The sequence below is a fragment of the Strix uralensis genome, chromosome 22 (genome assembly GCF_047716275.1).
Source record: "Strix uralensis isolate ZFMK-TIS-50842 chromosome 22, bStrUra1, whole genome shotgun sequence".
Taxonomy (NCBI): domain Eukaryota; kingdom Metazoa; phylum Chordata; class Aves; order Strigiformes; family Strigidae; genus Strix; species Strix uralensis.
This window is the reverse complement of record NC_133993.1, coordinates 3,362,330-3,382,389: the sequence shown is the minus strand read 5'-3', so window position 1 is coordinate 3,382,389 and position 20,060 is coordinate 3,362,330. Positions and strand designations below refer to the sequence as shown.

The following is a 20,060-nucleotide window of genomic DNA, read 5'->3' as shown; positions in this document are numbered from 1 at the left end:
AACAACAGTAGCACCTTCGTACCCTGGACATCTTGAAGACCACCTCCATCAGCTCAGAGTTCACACGTGACACTGAGGAGTCACTACCAGGCAAGGACAGGACAGCGATGACTTGTCAAGGTCAGTGTAACAGTAACAAGTCCTCGTCCTCCCTCTCCTCTGGTTGCCATTTCCAAGGAGTCAGCTCCCATGGGTCTGCAATGTGACTTACAGCCAAGTTGTGGTGGGGAGGATGCAGCAAACAGCAAGGACTTTGTCCTTTGGTAGCCACCTGGGCCTCTACCACAGCTGCCTCTGCTGACATACCATGTGTAGATGCAAAAATAAACCAAATTTGAGATGTGCTCAGAAAGTCAGAGCTGCGTATCAGCTTGTTTCCCACAGGCTTGGACGATTGCTCAAAATGTTCTTGGTCACATGGTAATTCCAAAATCATGCCTCCTCTTTTTTGTTATTAATTTTCATCAGCGAGTTAACCCTATACAGACTGAAGTGACCTGCTGCAGCTTCTACAGATTGCAGCACCTGAAAATACTGACAGCTAATGGCCACTGGCACAGCAAAGCTTCTGCACAAACCCTGCAAAGCCATTCCACCCAGAAAGCGTTTCCAAGATTACTCTCCCTCCACCAGCTTCCCAACCTCTGGAAGCAATTATTTCCTCCAGTCACCTGTTACAAGGGTTTCATTATTTCGGTGGGGAGCTCCCACATATCATGGGTGAGAGGTGGGAAGAAGAGAGCAGCCACTTTTGGCCAGAAGGTCTGAGGCAGCAAGGTCCCATCTCTAGGGGGCCTCTCCAGCAGATTTACATGGCAGTGCAAGAAGGGTGTCTGCCCAAGCTAAAAGTTACAGGGCTGTCACCGGAGAGAAGGCTGTGGAAGCCAGCAGCAGTGGATTTTTAAATTCTACATTTGATAAAGAGGAGAAAATACTTACTACCATTTGATGTAAAGACACCCATATGCCAGGGGGAAGGACAGGCACAAGCAAAACTGAATGATTGTTCCATAAACAATGGAATTAATGGCAATCAAAAGGTTGATAATGCTGGACAATACAGAAGGGGAGAGACTCACGCAGTAGCCCACTTATATTCAGTCATAGAGCAAACTGTGTAACATTAACACAGCCATTCAGGAAAGGTTTCCACTCGAGAGTTGAGGCCAGGCTACACTTTATGTCCGTATGTCACTACATGGAGTACCAGGACTCGGCGCTGTCGGCAGTCGGACTACTGGACCTCACCTTAACGCACTTCAGGAGCTCAAGAGCAGGCTAAGCTAGTTGTGGAGACACAGTGTCACGGTCCACTCGGTGGACTCGTGATGGTTCGTTTGCTACGATCTCGAAAGTGCAAAATTAAGGTGACCAACACCAGAGGGGATAGCAGTAATCAAAGAGTGAAACTTTATTGTGTTGCCCATGAAGCGGCACGCGATAGTTAGAGATGGGTGAAAGAAAGGGGAAAAGTAAAGTTAAGTTTAGAGAGAGGTGGGAGAGAGGTTATAGCTACCACCGCTGATCTCACGACATCCTAACGGTCCCGGGTCCAGCTGATGCTGCGTCATCGATCATCGTGATCCTTGGTGGGGAAGCTTCAAATTTTTGTTGTCCAGAGTCATCTTTTATGCTCAGTAACACACCTTGCTCCTCCTCTGCCTCAGGGGTCTCTGCCCTTCTCAGAATTCAATTATCATATCTCCGCCCTTCTCGAGCGAGGCCATGGCGCGTGCGCAGGGGGGAGTGTCTGAGGCGTGGTCAGTCTTGGAGGCAGGTAACCTTCAACCAGGAGGTGTGTTTTGGTATTATAATGGAGCAAAGTTCGTCTAAAGTTCATGATTTCTTCATCGATGTTATGGCAACGGTTGCAATCCATCCCTTTTGACAGCAGCTATGTGGTTATCTCTAACGGCTCTGGCCAGGACCAGGTACCAAAGAGCAGCACAGCACTGGCTGTGCCACACAGTTCTGCATTCAGGAGCCTTTGCACCACATTCCACTCCAGGGATCGGCAACTGCGCTCCAAGCAGGCCATTGTCGGTACCTCACTGTCCATGTCCCTGATGACAATGTTGAGACAATGCTGCTTTTCTGACCAACTCTTACACACAGTCTAACTGTGAAGCAGCAGGAGCCCTGGGACACACTCCAAAACCAGCTCTGACACACCACAGGGTGCTCTTAATGCTCAGCTGATCAGCTCCCACTCTCTACAATATTCCCACTGCTCTGACACAATCTCTTGGTCACATCATGCTGCTGTCAGCTACAGTGGTGTGAAACTGCAGCTGTGCCAACATTGGTGGCTCTCAGCCTTATATGGGATATAGGAGTAACTGAGAAGATGATCCCCTTCCTTGAAAAAAAAAAAAAGTTTCACCTATTTTAAAAGGAAGAAGAGGTTGAGATTGTCCTAGGATTTACTCCAAGATGAAAAGGGATTTTGCATTGCTCAGACAGTGGGCATTCTTCATCTCAGACCATGCAAATACTCAGAACCAGGGCTCTGGCTGACTGAAGGATATGGGGGTTTGCTTGCATAAACAGAAAAAGCAAAAAAATTTCTGTACCTATGCACAATGAAAGTCAAAAAGTCCGTTTAAACCTGCCAGCCTTGTGTCCAGGCTCACAGATGACACTGGAAGGGAGATTCAGCCGTGGTATCCATCCAGGTTATATGAAGAGATTGGTACGTCTGTGATCAAACTTGGGTTGAATTTGGCCTCCTTTCCACAGAGGACCATTTCATTTCTCAGGTCAAGATGTGAACTGAGAGTGCTCTGATATCCTTTGTTAATCCCCATACGCTAGTATAAACTGTGCCCTTAATAGCTCTCAACAGGGAGAGAAGTGCCCTTAATTTATAGCCCTTGCAGCAGAGCCCAGCTTTAGGCAGCCTCTCGCTCTGTCAGGAGCCCACAGAAATGCTTTTTGCCACAAGCTCTCACAGCCTCACTAGAAACCTGGTGTTTTCTCTCGGCACATCAAGCCAGCTGATGCAGGGACCTGCCAAGTGACCTCAGCCAGGGAGGAGAAGGAAGGGAGGTTCTCAGCTATCACTTACCAGCGGCTCAAGGGTGAACACATCGTCGGAGAAAAGCATGGAGTCTCCTTGTGCCTTTGCCCACTGGTCCTGGAAGGGGCGGGAGAGAAGGGAAAGGTGTTCTCGGAGAGCGGGGTCCACCTTGCACTCCCTCAGATCCATCTCGTCCTCTTTCTGCCTCTGCAGCCTGCAGCCACGGGGAGAGACAAACCAAGCAGATAATTCAATGAGCAACCTATTTGCAGAGACTCATGTGAGCGCAGGGGCAGCAAAGCACTCGGGGAGGAACAGCAGCAGCTCAGCAAGGGGCTGACCCCGAGCCGCGGGGTCCCACACGGATCAGATTATCACTTGCTGTTCGCGGGCACGGCATGTAGTTTTACTCCACGCTTACAAGCTCAGAAAAGGTTTCTGAAAGCCAGCAGCCCTCGAGAGCCTCCCGGCTCAAAGCCTCTGCCACAGCTGATGGAGAATCCACCAACAACCCCAACTGGCTTCTCCTACCACAGAGCTGCTTGGGGGAGGCAGATCGAGATGAAGGAGCACCCACTGCAGGGCTTCACTGGCAAGGGGAGACACAGCTGGGTTTCAGCTGCAGGCTACTGGCATCACTCTTTTCTTCCCCTTTGGACCTGCAGGGATAAGCAAGCTAAATGTGCTCTCTGTGCCCTGTACCGCCTTCCACCAGAGGATCCCAGAGCACTGTAAAAGCAAACAAATGAATTCAGGCATCGCATCCCTTTGGTGAAACCAATGGTTTTATATGCATGGAAACAGGCCCTGAGAGGGGCAGGGACTTTGCCTAGCATCACCCACTACAGAAGTCTGGACCAGCACCTCTGAATCCAAACCCTTACGTCTAGCCTTGAACCACCTTATCTTTTTCCTCTTTTTGGCCATCTCTGTAGGGCTTTGATGCAGTTAATCTCTCCCTTACTTGGTAGCTGTAGCAGAAATCATTCTAGTGTTTAAAGATCACAACCAAGAGATAAGGGAGCACGGCTACAGAGCAGTTGCTTCCTGGCTGGCTTATCGTTGTCCCCTCTGCACACTCCAGTCCCCGGCCATGAAGAACCAGCAGGTGACAACTCTGGGGGGATGAGTGGAAGGCTCCACGTGTAGCAGATCAAGGCAATGTAGTATAAACAGGATAGCAATCATCACCCAGCTAAATTCAAATACAGTTCAAAGGAAATATGGTCATGGAGGTTACCAGCTGTACACAGACAGAGCCTCCGGCAAAGGCTGGCACCAGAGCCAAAACCACTTGCTTTGGCTCGCTCCCCCTGGAGTGCAGTGGGCAATGTTTCTCCATGGCTGACCTACAGCGCTGCGCGTGAGGAGGGCTTCCAGCCACTGATGGGCAACCCTCAACTCAACCTCCATCAATGGACAATAATCCACCATTACATCCCAGAAAGTCCTGCAGGAGGGAGACAGAGCAAACCCCTGGATAGACCTTCTAATGATCCAGGTCTTCTGGGGTCACAGCCCAGAGCAGGGTCCTGCACTGTCTCCTCTCATGGAAAAAGTCCTCTCTGCTCTGAGATCTCAAAAGCTTCTCTGACAGCAGGACAGTGGCCTTGGAGCTACGGCCATCCCTGAGATTGCAAGTAGGAGGAACAAAACGTCCTGATCAGACTCTAGGACACAAACTGGCATGAGATCAAATGTAATTGGAAAAGAATCAGGTTGAAGTGAACTGTGGGGAAACCTGGTTGCCTCTGAGGGGAAAGAGGAGCACTCAGAGTCCAATCTGAGACAGGCAGGGGAGAGGAGAGCGGTAAAGGAATGGTCCAGGCAAGTGCCCAGAGAAGGTAATGAGATTTTCTTTTAAAACACTGAGCTTGCATGGAAGTCACACACTGTGTAATTAAAAATAGAGAACAGTGGAAAACTAGTTTTGGCCTTCAAGGCATTTCTGACCTAATTATGTTGAACTTTATTGGCTCAGAAGCCCTTAAAAAGTGCTCCAGTTTAAGGCAGTTTCCTGATCAGCTATGAGCTAACTCCTATACACCTACATCCATGCAAGTCTGAAAAGTCCCACAAGGATTCCCTTAATCACCCAAACTTTTAAGTGTCATTTCCGGTTCATCCCCCCGGGCTATAAGTGTTTCTCTGCTGCCTGAAAGGGGAATTTCAAAGCTTCACCACAGACACCCTTTGAAGAACCTGCCCCATCTCTCAGCACCATGAAGACACAGGCTGCTGCAGCCCAAATGCGCTCTGTCCTGTGCTGCCCTACCTTCCCTGCAGAACCCTTCACCTCCTCAGTCTCTAAGGAAGGGTAGAAATACCTCGTTGTGCTGGAAACCAGGACAGTGCAGGGCAATTCAACATCCTACAGCAGGATGGTCTCAACTTGCTGGGCCAACGAAGCACTTTACCTGCACATTACTGGAGAAGGAGCCTGCCACCTTATCAAAGCTGGAGTGGAAGAAGCTGCAGTGAATATCGTAACAGTTATGCTACCTGCAGCTATGTTAAGTGCTGCTACTCAGTGCAGTCCCAGGGAACGAGTGCTGACACTTTCCTCAGCCTCATGGACCCTCCATAGCCAGGGATCTCTGGACCTCAGTGGTCTGGTGCTCCCACCAATGCAAATTTGCTCTCTGAGGAAATCCAGTCATTGCAATCATCCTTTCCTCCCCAAAATGCCATCCTCAGCTATACTACATCCATACTCCAGTATGGATGGAACTGGAATGGGAGGCACTGAGCTCCATTACCCTAAAGCCAAAGGACACGTAACCTGATGCCGTAGATGGTTTACTTGTCCTAAACCATTCAATGCACCAACACCCCTTAAGGCCATACGTTAGTTTTACCCTTGGGCAGTGTATCTTACTGAAATGAATCTTTCAAACGAACCTCAACTTCTGATGATCCTCCTCTTCCTGAGTAACAAAAGCCTTCCACTGGAAGTGGACTATGATTTCACTCCGATTGTGGATGACCACAGATCTGTGGTTTGACAGCGTGAGGTAAGTCTTCTCAACTGTCAGGGAGCTCCTGGCCAGCCCGATGTTGACATCTACAGCTGCTCCATAAAGGCTTGTGTGAATATCTTCACCTGGAAAAAAGCAAAGGGGAGTCTTTGCTCATCTCACTTGCTGATGGAAGTAAGAGGAACAAAGCAAGCCACCAGTAACAGATGTGCCCAGGTGGCCTTTGGGTTGCCATCCCAATCAAGTCACAGGGAATTCTGCATCCAAGTCATTCAGGTGACTCTGAGGAGTCCCACCTCAGTCAGGGCTTGCCCGGTGTTGTGTCTCTCCTGACCCCTTGTTGCTGACAAGCAAAGATGTCTGGGGGCACGTGGGCAGGAAATGGAGGTTCAGAGGAACAAGTGACAGCCCAGGGCAGGATGGGACACAGAAGAGAGCTTCACTGTGCTGCAGAAGCAGCGCCCTCACTTGCTGTGGGTTTGCGAAGACATGCCAAAACGAGACTGGTGGGGCACGGCCCACCCCAACCTGCCCATTACAGTCCTGCAAGCCCATTTCCTCAGCCGGGACCCTGTTGCTTATGCCTGAGTCTGCAAGTCTACGCTGCGTCTTCCCAAGCCATCCAACGACCAGAGCGAGGGCATCTTGGCTTTCCACCTCAGACCCAGCTGAAGAGGAGAGTGTCCTGGGATGTGCACATCAACTGACTAATGACTGGAGCCTTGCTGGAGTACCTGCCAGCACGTCACCCTCCCGAACAGACTCCCCCCAAAGGCTCCCTCATTTCCAGAGCTTTCAAACCTTCCTTCTTCCCAGCCACTCCTGGGAGTCAACTGAGCTCAAACTTCAGTACCAAGCCCACTCCTCCTCTTGCAGGCAAGTGTTTCCCAGGTGAGATACAAACAGCAAACATCACACACACTCTCTAGAAACGGCATTTCTGTGGAGTGGTGCTTAAAGCCTCAGAGCCAGCCCCCACAGACAAGTGCAGCAACCTGGCCATAGCCTGGAGAGCATTCCTCTGCAAAGGCAGAGCCTCCTCCTCACTGCACAGGTCACAGCAAGGCAGCCAGAGAACAGATCTGCCTTTAAACGGCTACCGTGCAACAACACAGGGAGAGAGCTGGATGTGCGCTGGGTGGACTCCTGAAATCCTAAGCCAGACACAACACAGCAGAATCACATTTGTTCCAGGGGGGGAAAAAAAAAAAAGAGCCCCCTCTTTTGCAGGGGCGCTGGGGAATGAAGCAAGACTCACCCTTAAAACAGTAGATCTCTAGAGTCATTCACTCATCTCCACACACGGAGAATCCAGCCTTCATGCCTGTATAGCCTCAATTTCTCTGTTCTTAAGGGAGTCTGGAGTGGTAGGGATTTGTGGCCAGAGACGAGTTACGTTGCGAGGACAGCAGCAATGTTTACAGTGACTGGACAATCTGCTTTCTATAATGGACAACTTGGCATACAGAAATAACTGATGTTCAGTAGGGTTACAGAGGCGGGTATGCTTTATAAGCATTGCCTCTCCCTCCACTGAATCCTTGGCATATATTGGCAAGCAAAGGAGCCAGGAGCCAAGAAATGGGAGACATGCACAGTGCTTCGAGCTCGGGTTTATGGAAACATGAGCCAGCGCTCTACAATGATCAAGATGACAAACTACTGCAAAATAAACACCATGAAAACTATCATCTGTCTAAACCCATGGCCACGTGTGTCCTGAAATACTGGGTATAGTTCTGATCTCAAAAAACAAGCTGAAGCATTTGAAGCTAAATAGAGAAGGGCAGAAAGAACAATTAGGAGTATGAAGCAGCTTTTATAAGAAGATTGAACAGGACTCCTCATCCTAGAAATCATATGGGAGATAGGTGGGAGAGGTTTGTAAAAGCATGAATGGCCTGGGAAATGTGAATAAGAAAAATTTGTCACTATTTGTCATAAAACAGGAACCTGAGGGCCTGAAATAATGTTATTAGTCAGAAATTACACAGAATTGGTAGTACTTTTCCAGGGAGAATTCCTTCCTTTGGAACACACTGCCACAGGAGGCTGTAGAGGCTAACAGCTGTAAATCCAGAGAGCAACTGGACAAATTCTTAGAAGATAAAGCCGTCAGAAGCTATTCAACAGAGATGAGAATAAAGCCCCCAGCACAGAAAAATGCTAACTCTAGAGCCCACGAGGGAGAAAGCATATGCACTGCCTGTTTCTACACAATTTGCTAAACATCCCCTATTGCTGCTCTCCCAGGGAGGAGCTGGGGACGCAGCCACCCCTGCGCTCCTGGCTGCAGGCACCGAGGACTCTTCTGAAGGCTGGAGGGTTTGCCGGAGCACCTTCTACCACAGAGAGCATTTGGCATCGTGCTGAATACATAAACCCACAAATCTCTGGGTCCAGGAGAGTGTGCACAGCTGCCAGCGAGTCAGGAGGAAGCCACGGATCTGTCTGCCAGGCCGATGGGCTGACACAGAGAGCGGACCTGCCAGGGTCGGCCACGGGCGGCTGCAGGCTGCATGTCTTGGTGTCAAATTAGATGTGACATTTCATTTAAGACTCTTGGCTGTTTAGTATGTAAGTTTTTAAAAAAACCCTCTGTACTGTAACAGCGACGTAGCACTAGGTATTTCATTTGACAGGGTAATGTCCATGGTTGTGGTTTGGGATGCCTGGCTGCCATGAAAGCACATTCACTGAATCTAGATGTGTCTGCCCTATCGTTATTTACACAACATGATCTTATTACAGGCTGTCAACTCTCTCATTCTTACATGCTTTTGATACATTTCCTACAGGTGGCAGGACACAGCTTTCTCTCTGCAACCTGAACAAAGCAATGCCTGAACTTGAAATTAAAAGCTAGACTTTTTATAGAGCAGTAGAGCAGATGCTTTGGGTTGTGCACTCCTGAGCGATGCTCTTTGACACAGCAGAAACACCCCTGTGTTTTATCCCAGCATCCATCTGCGTGACTACGGACACAGGTATCTGAGCACACCATGGTAACTTTTCACTATCTTGAAGTGAGAAATCTAGCATTGGGTCATCCTCTGTGGGGCTCCTGGTGTGCAGGGAAACAGACAAAGAGAGAATTTACAGAACAGCTAAAACATCTTTCTGAATTCTTCTAATACTACAAGATCATCCTGGTGCAAGAGGGAATCATTTTCAGAGCAGTACAAACTGTTCTTAAACAGAAAGACAGATTTTGTTTAGCCTGAAAGTATAGCTCAATGAATGGATGAGCAAACCCTTGAACAAGATTTCAAAACAAATCTCAGGTTTTATGAAGAACACTTTCCTAGTATTCACAGCTGGTACTTTCCTTCATTGATTACTGCTCTAAACATTAGGAAGCTGGTAGCCAGATTGATTAGACTGAACAGAAACAAAACAGCACTCATGCATTTCGTCTTCACCAAGACATTATTCTTCCTCTATCCCTGTGTCTCCCTCTCTGCTGAATTTGGATTTTAAATCTTTTTAGGAATGAATGACAGTCAAATTTGGAATATTTAGGTGGCATGGAAAGCAAATGCAATTTCATTTGCCCAGTCTGTTAGAAGACAGTGCCTTGCTCTCATCTCTTCTATGAAGGCAGCTGGAGAGGGACAGGTCCTGCTGCTTTTTCACTGAAAATACAAGCAAGCAATGAAAGCAGAGCTCTTCACTCAAAAGGATGTTACTGTACCCCCATATCGACCTATGATAAGTAATTCTTTTGCTCCTGCTACCATCATACCCAGCTGCCTCCACTGCTGGCATATCCTTGTTTTTCAAACAGCATGCAGAGGTCTCTGTTACCACTTCACCGCCGGAGAAGCGAGTCACTTCACCAGGCTAAGTGATCTCTGGAAAGCTGGAGAAGTCACCTACAGCCTGATCCAGCCCCCCCACCATGTGCTTTTTGCTGCGTCGCCCACAGAGCTACCACTAGATCAGAGTCAGGAGCACTGCTCTGAGCTGTTTCGCTGTTGGGAAGCTAATGGCTTCACCTACAAGATGCGCCGAGTCTCCGCCGGCCTGAGAAAGGCCGTCTGTCCGTCCCCACGCTTGTATTTCCAGCCCTAGAGCAAAACGCAGAGCAGCGACAGTCATTTGTAAGTGCTTCTCCGAGGTGGTGTTCAGGAGCTGCCTTCAGACATCATTAAACCATCACGTTATTTACTCCAGACCTCGTTTATAAACCTCACCACTAAATCACTGCTGCTGCTAACACAGGTGTTTCTAAAGAACCATTCCCAGGCTACAACAAAGCTCAGAGCATCCTCGTCATTACTGTGGCCACAGGTATTGCTGTAACGGTCAGAGTCCCCAGCGTGGCCCCGGCCTCGGCAAAGCACCACTGAGCCCACGCAGCACAGTGCAAGAAGAGGGTCTCTACCCCAGAGGCCCTGCAAGGAGCCGTAAGACAACAGATGGGGATGAAAAGGGAGGTGGAAAGCAGTGACCAGCCAGCAGTGCTCCACAGGACAGGCTGCAGGCTCTTCAGACAGCTCTCCTGCACGTTAAGTCATCTCCTTGCAGTCAGGCTCTCGCTGTGCATCCTTCTGTGACTGAGCACCCACAGCATTCCCCATCACCCTTCTGCACTGTGCTTAGGAAGAGCTGTTTGCCTCCTTCCAGGATGAAATACTCCGGCACAGGAATATCTGGGAGCCAGCACGGAGGCTTTGTCCTGCCCAGCATGAAGGAGCTTCGCAGAATGTATTGAAAAGGACGATAAAACCGTCGGATGATGAAAGACCACTGCTGCATACCCAGGATGTCGCGGGCTATTTTTAATCATTATTGCTACTACAGGAACGATATGCTGGGGTACCTGACTGGCTGAAACATTGCTTTTGGCCATGGGGAAAATGGTGCAGGAACTTTCATTCCGATTGCCTGGCAAAGACATGCCCAATAGACCACTTAATAAATCAGTGACCCTTCAAGCTGCTCTTCTGCTTCTCAGCAGATGCTGATCGATCCACAAGGAAAGGAGGTTAATGAATGGTCAGTTCTGCCCTGAAACACATCCCCCGGTAATGACACTTCAGGACATGTCAGTGATTTCCACTGATGATAGAGTAGACAAGCTGCGGTCAAGGATGACCTGCAAAGAGATGAAAACCACATTCTTCCAGAAATCTTCCATGTGCTAAAAATGGGGTATGCAGTGTCACGCAGAAGTCTGTTTCTGTGCATGCCTGAAGATGAACAAAACAGCCAGAAGGAGATTTTTAACTTCCAAGTGACCCTCCTAGTACATACACCCCAGTCTGTGCTCACGCAGCCAATCCATGGGTTGCTGGAGCAGGGTTTTTGATCGGAGGGGTGTTATGGAGTTGTGGAGCTACAAAGCTGTGCAAAGAAACCTCAAGCAAATGAAGCACAAACTTAATACCCCTTCATCTACCCTCAAAGTGATAGATCATCTCTTTTGAAACACAAGGCCCTGGAGAGGGGCCATACTCTGCAAGGAGCAGAACGGCCTTATCTAAAACAGTGTAAGAAAAATTCATTTTTACAAGCAGTTCTAGAAAAGGGGAACAAAGACAGGAAACAGTTGTTACCTATTAGCTGTTTTGACAGAAACGAACACTTTGGAGACCAACTAGACTCACCCATCAATCTAAGTGATTTGAACTATAAAAGCCTATAACCAATCAGTTGTATAAAGTATTAGTTACCAATCCTCGCTCTGTTGCAGTGCTGCTACTATTAAGATGCAAAGACAACATAGAATTGCACAAACTCCTATTTACACTTTTTTTGCCTACAATATATGACTCCCTCCACTCACTTTGAAGCAGATGTACAAGAACATGAAAGTCTGACAGAAACCAGCCACACTGCCGGGAATTCTCACAAGCGAAGGAAAAAAAGCACAATGTGCACTCACCACCTACGACAGGCAGAAAGAAAAATCCCTTTGCAAAGTTTTTAAATGCCTGATAGCCCAAGGAAAATCTAGAGAAGCCTCTTGTACAGCATCAGTCTGGCTTACACCTTAGGATAACACAGGAAACAAGATCTTCTTTAAAAACTCACAGAATAAAGTAAGTTTCTAACCATCTACCAGCACTGAACACAAATAAAAAAGAATTACATCGGTTAGTGCACTACAGGGAAGCTTTGGATTCAAAAGGGGCTGCTGCTTAGGAAGTGGAAGATTTCCCCACCTCTTAGCACTTGTAAGCAGCTACTATAAATCTGCCTGGTGTGGAAGGAATGGAGAAGTGCATGAAGATGAACAACAGCAGGCTGGAGTGGCAGTGGCACACAGCGGTGGCCGTCAGAAGCTCACGGTCTGTTGCCATGAATTTAGCTCAACAGTAACTTAACGCTACTCACAGCAACGTCAGAGCCCCTGTAAACACTGGCACAAGACTAAGATTAAAACCAGAAAATGGTTTTGGTATTCCCACCCTGGTATCCTGCACAATACAGGGACGACTCAAGTATGTAACAAGGTAGGGAGTTTGCTCAGACAAGTACTGAGCCTCCTCCATTCTGGCTGAAGTCAGTGCAAATTGAGAACACTCAGGTTGCTGCGTGTTGGAATGGAAAATGCAGCACAACAAGGGCTAAACCTCAGTTAAACCCTGCTGCCTGTCCACATGCATCAGTGGATTTACAAAGGAGAAGAAAGAGAAAGGAAAAGGCTTGATCCAGAGACTACATCAATAGGATTTTCATTTCATTTTCAAACAAGTTCCTGGAAGCCACTGATTGCAATGCCAGCCTTGCCAGACAGATGACAAGACCCCTTGTCAAAAGGGGGTTCTTAAAGGAAAGAGAACAGAGCTCTACAAAGGTGGCTGTTTTCTCCAAAGCCTACACAAAACCACAGATGACTATCACAGCAAGGCAGTGCTTTTCTCGGATGCTTTATCCTTGTGGGTAGCTGAGATGTTCAGAGGTGCTGGCACATCCACGCTACAGTTCCTTGTTCAGCCTCAAACAGCAACAAACAGCCAGGGCTGGGATTTCATGAGTTGCCTGCATGTGCACAGTGACACTAACACCACTAACCACCTGAAGTGCTAAGGCTTGGACAATAGGACCAAGCCAGAGTTGACCTATAGATGAATCCTGTACATTTTATAACTGATAACCATTGTGCTGATAGGTATTATACTAAGTTATAACAAACCACCTATCCTGATGTAAAAGGTGGGAGTACTGAAGCCTGAGCAACAGGCCCTGAACTGAAACTGCTAACTCTGTGTGTAGTCATTAGTGAAATATGCATAGAAGATGTAGCTTAAACATCATAAAACATGTCTATCTTGAATGTATCCTTATATTTCTTTATGTGTGAGCAAGATAATGGAGCCACAGAAACAGTTGTCTGGCCTTGTGACCTTGCTCATAAATCAACTAGATAAGCAGGGAATCTCCCTTAGCTTCTCCCTTAAGCCCTGGCCAGGCTCTGGGGGGGAACCTAACGTGAGATGAAAACCAGATATTTCCGCTTAAAACAAAGGTGTCAGCTATTCTGGCTTGCTGATCTCTAGTATATAAGGCTGGGCCCGCTCACAGCGACTTTGGAAGCCTCACCTACGGGTGGACGCACCGCGTAGGATTTCCCACTTGCAGGGAAAGGTTCTCCAAATCCTCGCTGTAACCGGGGCTCCCCAGCGACTGCGGATCTGGATGATGGTAAAGTATGCAAGTGGTGATGGATCTTTCTTAATCACTATTCTCTCTCTCAGGCAGTAATGATTTGATGCATTACCCTGTATTTTCCTATTTGTTTAAGTGCACTATTCTGTCTTTTCTTACTGTATGTTTTCTGTATTATTCTGTTACATTATTTAGTTATTTCTAGTAAAATACGCCTGCTCTTTTTACTCTGGTGTCTGAGTGTAATTGATATCCCTGATCAGCAAAACATAAATTGGTGTCAGGAGTGGGATCCGACAAAAATGCCATTATTTAAAGTGACCATTCGATGTTTTAAATTGTATGAAAAGGTACCTATTGAAAAAGGAAAAGAAACTACAAATTCAAGTAAACGAGGGTGGATTTTGTTAACTGCATGTAGAAAACAACACCAGAGTAAAGAGAGGCTGTTGTTAGAGCGCTCCCAGATGGAGCGACAGATATGTGATTTGAAGAGTCAAATAGTGATGTTGCAATGCCAGAATAAGTTGTTTGCTGATAAGCTGGATACTTATCAGACAGTGGCAGAGAAAGCTGCGGTGCGAGTAGCACAATATAAGTATAGGAAAAGGAGAAAGTGTAAGAAAGTTCATGCAGTGATTGCAGAAGCGAGTGTGCAGTGGGATCCTGGTAGAGATCCTAATAGTGGGCAAGCTGTGAGGAAGGATATGATAGAGGATCATACACAGTATGAAGTAAATGATATAATTGAAAGATTTAAGCAGAGACCGGGGGAATCCTTGCTCTCTTGGATGGTGCATTTGCAGGATCAGGGAGTGGCAGGGGTAACCCTAAACGCAGGAGATTCTAAAAGGTTTTTGATTTTAAGTTCAAATGCTTTTGTGCAGGATGCATTTCAAAACAACACTCAGGATATTAATTTGTTAGCACTGGCTGCTCTGGGATGTAATACCAAATATCCTACAGAGAATGATTGGCTGGCATCTGACCGTCAGTGGTATACTTTGCGAGATTGTATACAGCAAATGAAAGAGGAAGGGATGAAAGCAGCTATTTTTGTAGGAGACGCTGACTTTATGATGTGGCATCCTTTGTTGGTCACTATGAGAAACAGAGTGATTCAAACCGTTCCACTGGCATAGAAAAATGTAATTATGCCCCTTTGCATTAATGAAATGGGGGATCCCCTCGATAAAGTAATAGAAAAAGTGCAACAGTTACGTAACCTTGAAGAGTGGGGCCCCCGAGGGAGTGCAGGAAATCGAGATACTCAAGACAGCCCTAAAGGCAGTGAAAACAGGATTTCTCGTACGGAAATGTTTACGGCTTTGTTAAAAGACAGCATGTCTCATGAAAAAATTTATGGTGTTCCAACTAACGAGCCGTGGCGAATATATACACAGAGAGGGCTGAATAAACCTAGCAAGAGAGTGCAGAGTGCTAAAACTAAGGATCCAGGGACAACTCAGCCTATGGCACCCCTTCTCGAACCTCAACGGGACCCTCCATCTGCCCACGGAGGGTCCCCCATGAGTGGATCACTGGTTCCGGGGGTGAAAGAGGATTGGGCAGCATTTTCTGACTTGTACCCTTTGCAGGAGGCAAGGGAGGGGAATCAATATTATAATCAGCACATATGAATTAATGGCCAAGTTCCAGGGCAGTGAGTGCAGAAGGACCGATGGCCCCATGTAGAACTTAAAGTTTTGGTTTGGGTTTTTTTTTTTGTTTTTTTTTTTCTTTTGTTGTTGTTTGTTTGTTTTTTATCTAGAACAACCAGTCCCCACAAACTGTAAATACCCTAATTGAGGCTGGAGCAGAGGCCTCCTTAATATATGGGAATCCCAGGAAATCTAAAAGACAACCTGTAATTATTACAGGTTTGGGAGAAAAATAAATTAAAACTGTACAAACACAAATGGAAATGAAAACAGGAAACCTCCCAAAATTATTATATTCAGTCATGATTGTCCCCATTCCTGAATATAAAATCAATATAGACATTCTAAAAAGACTAACTTTAAATCTTTCTGATAGTCAGTATCAATTTGGAGTTAAACCCTGTATTAGTACCAGACCTGTTATGGTCAGCAAAGTAAAAAAAAAAAAAAAAAAAAAAAAAAAAATGCCTCCTGAGCAGATCCTGGCTGCAACTAAGTTAGTTACAATGAGGCAATATAGAATTCTGGGAGGACATGAAGAGATATCACAGACAATTAGAAATTTATTAGATGTAGAAGTTTTGAGGTGGCAGTCCGGTGTGACCTGTCAAGAAAAGTGATGGATCCTAGAGAATGACAGTGGATTTTAGAGAAGTAAACAAACATACTGCACTGCTTGCAGCAGCTGTGCCAGACACTGTCACTTTAATAGAAGAAGTTCAGAAACATCCAGGAACTTGGTACGCTGTAATAAATTTAACTAGTGCATTTTTTATTTTATTTTTTTTTTTTTACTATCCCAATTGCAGAAAAGCATTTGCTTTCACAAGGATGGTTGCACAACCCCACTATCTGTTATAGAATTGTAGCTGAACACTTAGATAAAATACAGCTGCCTCCTCACACACAATTAAGCCACTATATAGATGATATTTTGATTCAAGGAAATGATGAGGAGGAAATACAACAAGTTCTTGAATTAGTGGTAGATCATATGAAACAGAAGGGTTGGGAAATTAACTCTGCAAAAATCCAAGGACCGTCTGAGACAGTGAAGTTTCTGGGAATTCAGTGGCATTGCGGGCATCAAGCCAGCCCCACATGGCCCTGACCACCCCAGAAATCCATCTTATTTTCCAGGACAACCTGTCTTAGTCAAACTCCCCATGGTGGGAGCAGTACTATTGGTATTGGATACCCCAATAAACAAGTACACCTGGAAAGCCAAAGATGCTCATGGAAAGGGGCACAAAATTAATACAAGGTGGATTATCCCATCTTTCTAATTATAACCCACTTCCGGTTCTCAAAATGAACCGAGAAGCTTTTCTTTCCTTTTTCTTGCAGGTAACCCCCCCGGAGAAAGATATCCTGAGTCACGATGGGGGATCCTTATGTGAATTTAAATTTTTATACAGTGTTGATGTTCATTGTCTTACTAATATTTCTAAGATGTATTGTCTATCATTGCAAAAATTGCTTTGGGTGACTGTTCCCCTCTCCCTTGGTTCTGGGGGAAGCACCGGCTTCCTAAGTATTAACCAAGAATGGGAGGAAAACGAATTTGTGGGTTTAAGTCATTCTGTTACCAGTATTATGAGCAAACAACAGACACCAAATCAGGGGAAGGTCCCTTTGCTAATGGGGCCTGGGCTTTAAAAAGTCATTACTGGGCCCATGAAGGCGAGGTGGAGGTATCAAGACCTAAACCACACATGCACTCTGGGCTGGGGGCATGGAAATCCATTTTCCTGTTGCAATGGCAGACCCCAGCTCCAGCAAGCCAGACCATCTTCAGCTCCACAATTGACAGCAACAACCAGAATATTTTCCCTTGTTATATGTATGTGTTGGTCTTATAAGTGTCCATGTAAAACATCCTGTAATTGTACTTGTTCATGCAGACAACCACCTTCTTCCCCCAGTCCCCAAGGACCGGGAGTACATCCATTAAACTCAGCGTGGGACACATTTTAGTTAAATATGTTTGGTTAAAATATTGTTAATTGACATTGTTATTGTCACTGTTACCTTTATTATATGTTTGGTTAGGATGTTGTTAACCATTGTCAGTGTTAATATTGTTTTATTTGTTATTTGTAGTGTTATTGCTCATTTACCTTTGTTTAAATCTGGGATAGAAGTTTCTAGGCCCAGATGACACATGTGCTTTAGGATAAAGGGGCGTGGAAAGCCATTTTCCTGCTGCGTATGCTGACCCCAACTTTGGCAGACCAGGGCAACAGACTGCGTGGGCTACCAGAGCCACAAACACTCAGTGATATATTACCAGAACCATAGAAAAATAATGGATAATATGTTAGTAATAATTTCAATTCACTTTATAGCCTTAGCCTTGATAATCATTTTCTTATTTGTTCTTATAATACAACTTTTTTGTCCCTGTGAATGTCAATCATGTAAACTGCCGTTGTGTTCTTCTACTGATTCCTTGCAACCTTAAAATCGGTTTGTAGAATGTTTTGGTTTTGTAGAGTTAGTTAATTTTGAGCATGACATGTTTGTTAGAGATGTTGTTAGCTATATGCTTGTTAACTGAAGATATTTGTATTTGTTAAAGATATTGTTAGCTACATGTTTATTAATGGAAAATTTATATATCTGTTAAAGATGTTATTAGTTATATGTTAGTCAGAAATATCGTTAGTTGTCATGTTGCACGCTATTTCTGTCCTTTCTTTCTCTCTCTCTTTATATCTCTATCCTTTGTGCCACCACGAGGACAGCAATGTCAAGCCATGGGGCAGTGTGAGAGACTGTATTGCCTCGACATTGCTGCTGCACCACTACCACTACCTGGCCTCAACATCCTGTCGCCATGAAGGAGTACGCTCTGAAGGAGATGAATTGTCCCCAAAGAAACCACTATATCTGCCTGAAGCCAGAACAACATCATCCTTGGCAGTGTCTGCCAAGCTGCGCTTGCGCACGAGCCAGGTGGAGAAGAAATCAGGGTGAGGAAGGCGTGCGGAAGCTGAAGACACCACAGGCCGACACCCCCCCTCCAGCACGACCACTGTGAACACCTGGACATGCGCACCTGGAGGAACACGGAGCGGCACGTATGACAATGAGCTCCGTGGAAATGGGCGGACTCTTTGGAGAAATTGTGGGGACTTGGACAATAAAAAGACTGCGTACTCCTCTCTCAGGGCTCAGAGATGAGATTTCAGGAGAGACTGAACCAACAGGACATCACTGGATTCATGGTGGTAACTGATTTTTCTGCATCTCTTCTGTTTGCTTGCTTAGGTATTCTGATTTTTTCTTTCTTCTTCCCTCTGTCCTATCGCTATTATTGCTTGTTACAGGAAATAGAGTTTACAAGGTTGCATGGTATCTAACCTCGTTTGTGTCTTAAGATCACTACTAAGATCATTTAAGAACCCTCCCTGATATTGGATCGGGACATGCCTGACAAAACATCATCAACTGATGAATGAAAACTAATGTCACTATCCATAGAGATGGTTTGAGAGCCATGATTCACCCATAGGTCAAAGGACCGAATGAAGTGCTAAGGCTTGGACAATAGGACCAAGCCAGAGTTGACCTATAGATGAATCCTGTACATTTTATAACTGATAACCATTGTGCTGATAGGTATTATACTAAGTTATAACAAACCACCTATCCTGATGTAAAAGGTGGGAGTACTGAAGCCTGAGCAACAGGCCCTGAACTGAAACTGCTAACTCTGTGTGTAGTCATTAGTGAAATATGCATAGAAGATGTAGCTTAAACATCATAAAACATGTCTATCTTGAATGTATCCTTATATTTCTTTATGTGTGAGCAAGATAATGGAGCCACAGAAACAGTTGTCTGGCCTTGTGACCTTGCTCATAAATCAACTAGATAAGCAGGGAATCTCCCTTAGCTTCTCCCTTAAGCCCTGGCCAGGCTCTGGGGGGGAACCTAACGTGAGATGAAAACCAGATATTTCCGCTTAAAACAAAGGTGTCAGCTATTCTGGCTTGCTGATCTCTAGTATATAAGGCTGGGCCCGCTCACAGCGACTTTGGAAGCCTCACCTACGGGTGGACGCACCGCGTAGGATTTCCCACTTGCAGGGAAAGGTTCTCCAAATCCTCGCTGTAACCGGGGCTCCCCAGCGACTGCGGATCTGGATGATGGTAAAGTATGCAAGTGGTGATGGATCTTTCTTAATCACTATTCTCTCTCTCAGGCAGTAATGATTTGATGCATTACCCTGTATTTTCCTATTTGTTTAAGTGCACTATTCTGTCTTTTCTTACTGTATGTTTTCTGTATTATTCTGTTACATTATTTAGTTATTTCTAGTAAAATACGCCTGCTCTTTTTACTCTGGTGTCTGAGTGTAATTGATATCCCTGATCAGCAAAACACCACCCAAGCCCTTGTGTGGGTGGCCTCATTTACCAAAGTAAGCCGGTTCAGCCAAACCCAGCACCAATTCTACCTGAGGAAAGGGATTCAGCATCCCGACACGTTTACATTCCCACCCAGCAAGCCCAGGCTGATCCAGGCGGGAGCTGAGCTGTCACTAACATGGCTGACAATTCCCCCTGGCCCATTTCAATGCGATGCAGCCCCTACTCCAGTTTATCGCCGTGGCCAAGATGCACAGGCTTTGCTTCCCCTGCTGCCAGCCAAGCACACCCAGCTCTGCAGTCCCCCATCATCTCCACCAAACCAAGACAGCTCTAATACATCACCGCAAACTCACTGTCATTGCACAGGTGACTAAAGAGCTCCACAGCAGCATTTGTAAACATGCCT

At 46.1% G+C, this 20,060-nt stretch overlaps 1 protein-coding gene across 31 annotated transcripts in view; it reads right to left on the bottom strand.

Annotated features, from left to right (window-relative positions):
- Positions 1-20,060, bottom strand: part of LOC141953550 (hydrocephalus-inducing protein homolog) — a 176,786-nt gene that overhangs the window by 117,631 nt on the left and 39,095 nt on the right. For 30 of the 31 annotated variants that reach the window (XM_074892204.1, XM_074892194.1, XM_074892195.1 and 27 more), the window contains 2 exons: positions 5,921-6,122; positions 3,068-3,233 (listed from right to left, as the gene is read on the bottom strand). In XM_074892204.1, the coding sequence (XP_074748305.1) occupies positions 3,068-3,233; positions 5,921-6,122 (368 nt within the window). Of the gene's footprint in view, positions 1-3,067; positions 3,234-5,920; positions 6,123-7,255; positions 7,346-20,060 lie in introns of those variants that run through there. The other variant, XM_074892207.1, reaches the window with a different exon arrangement.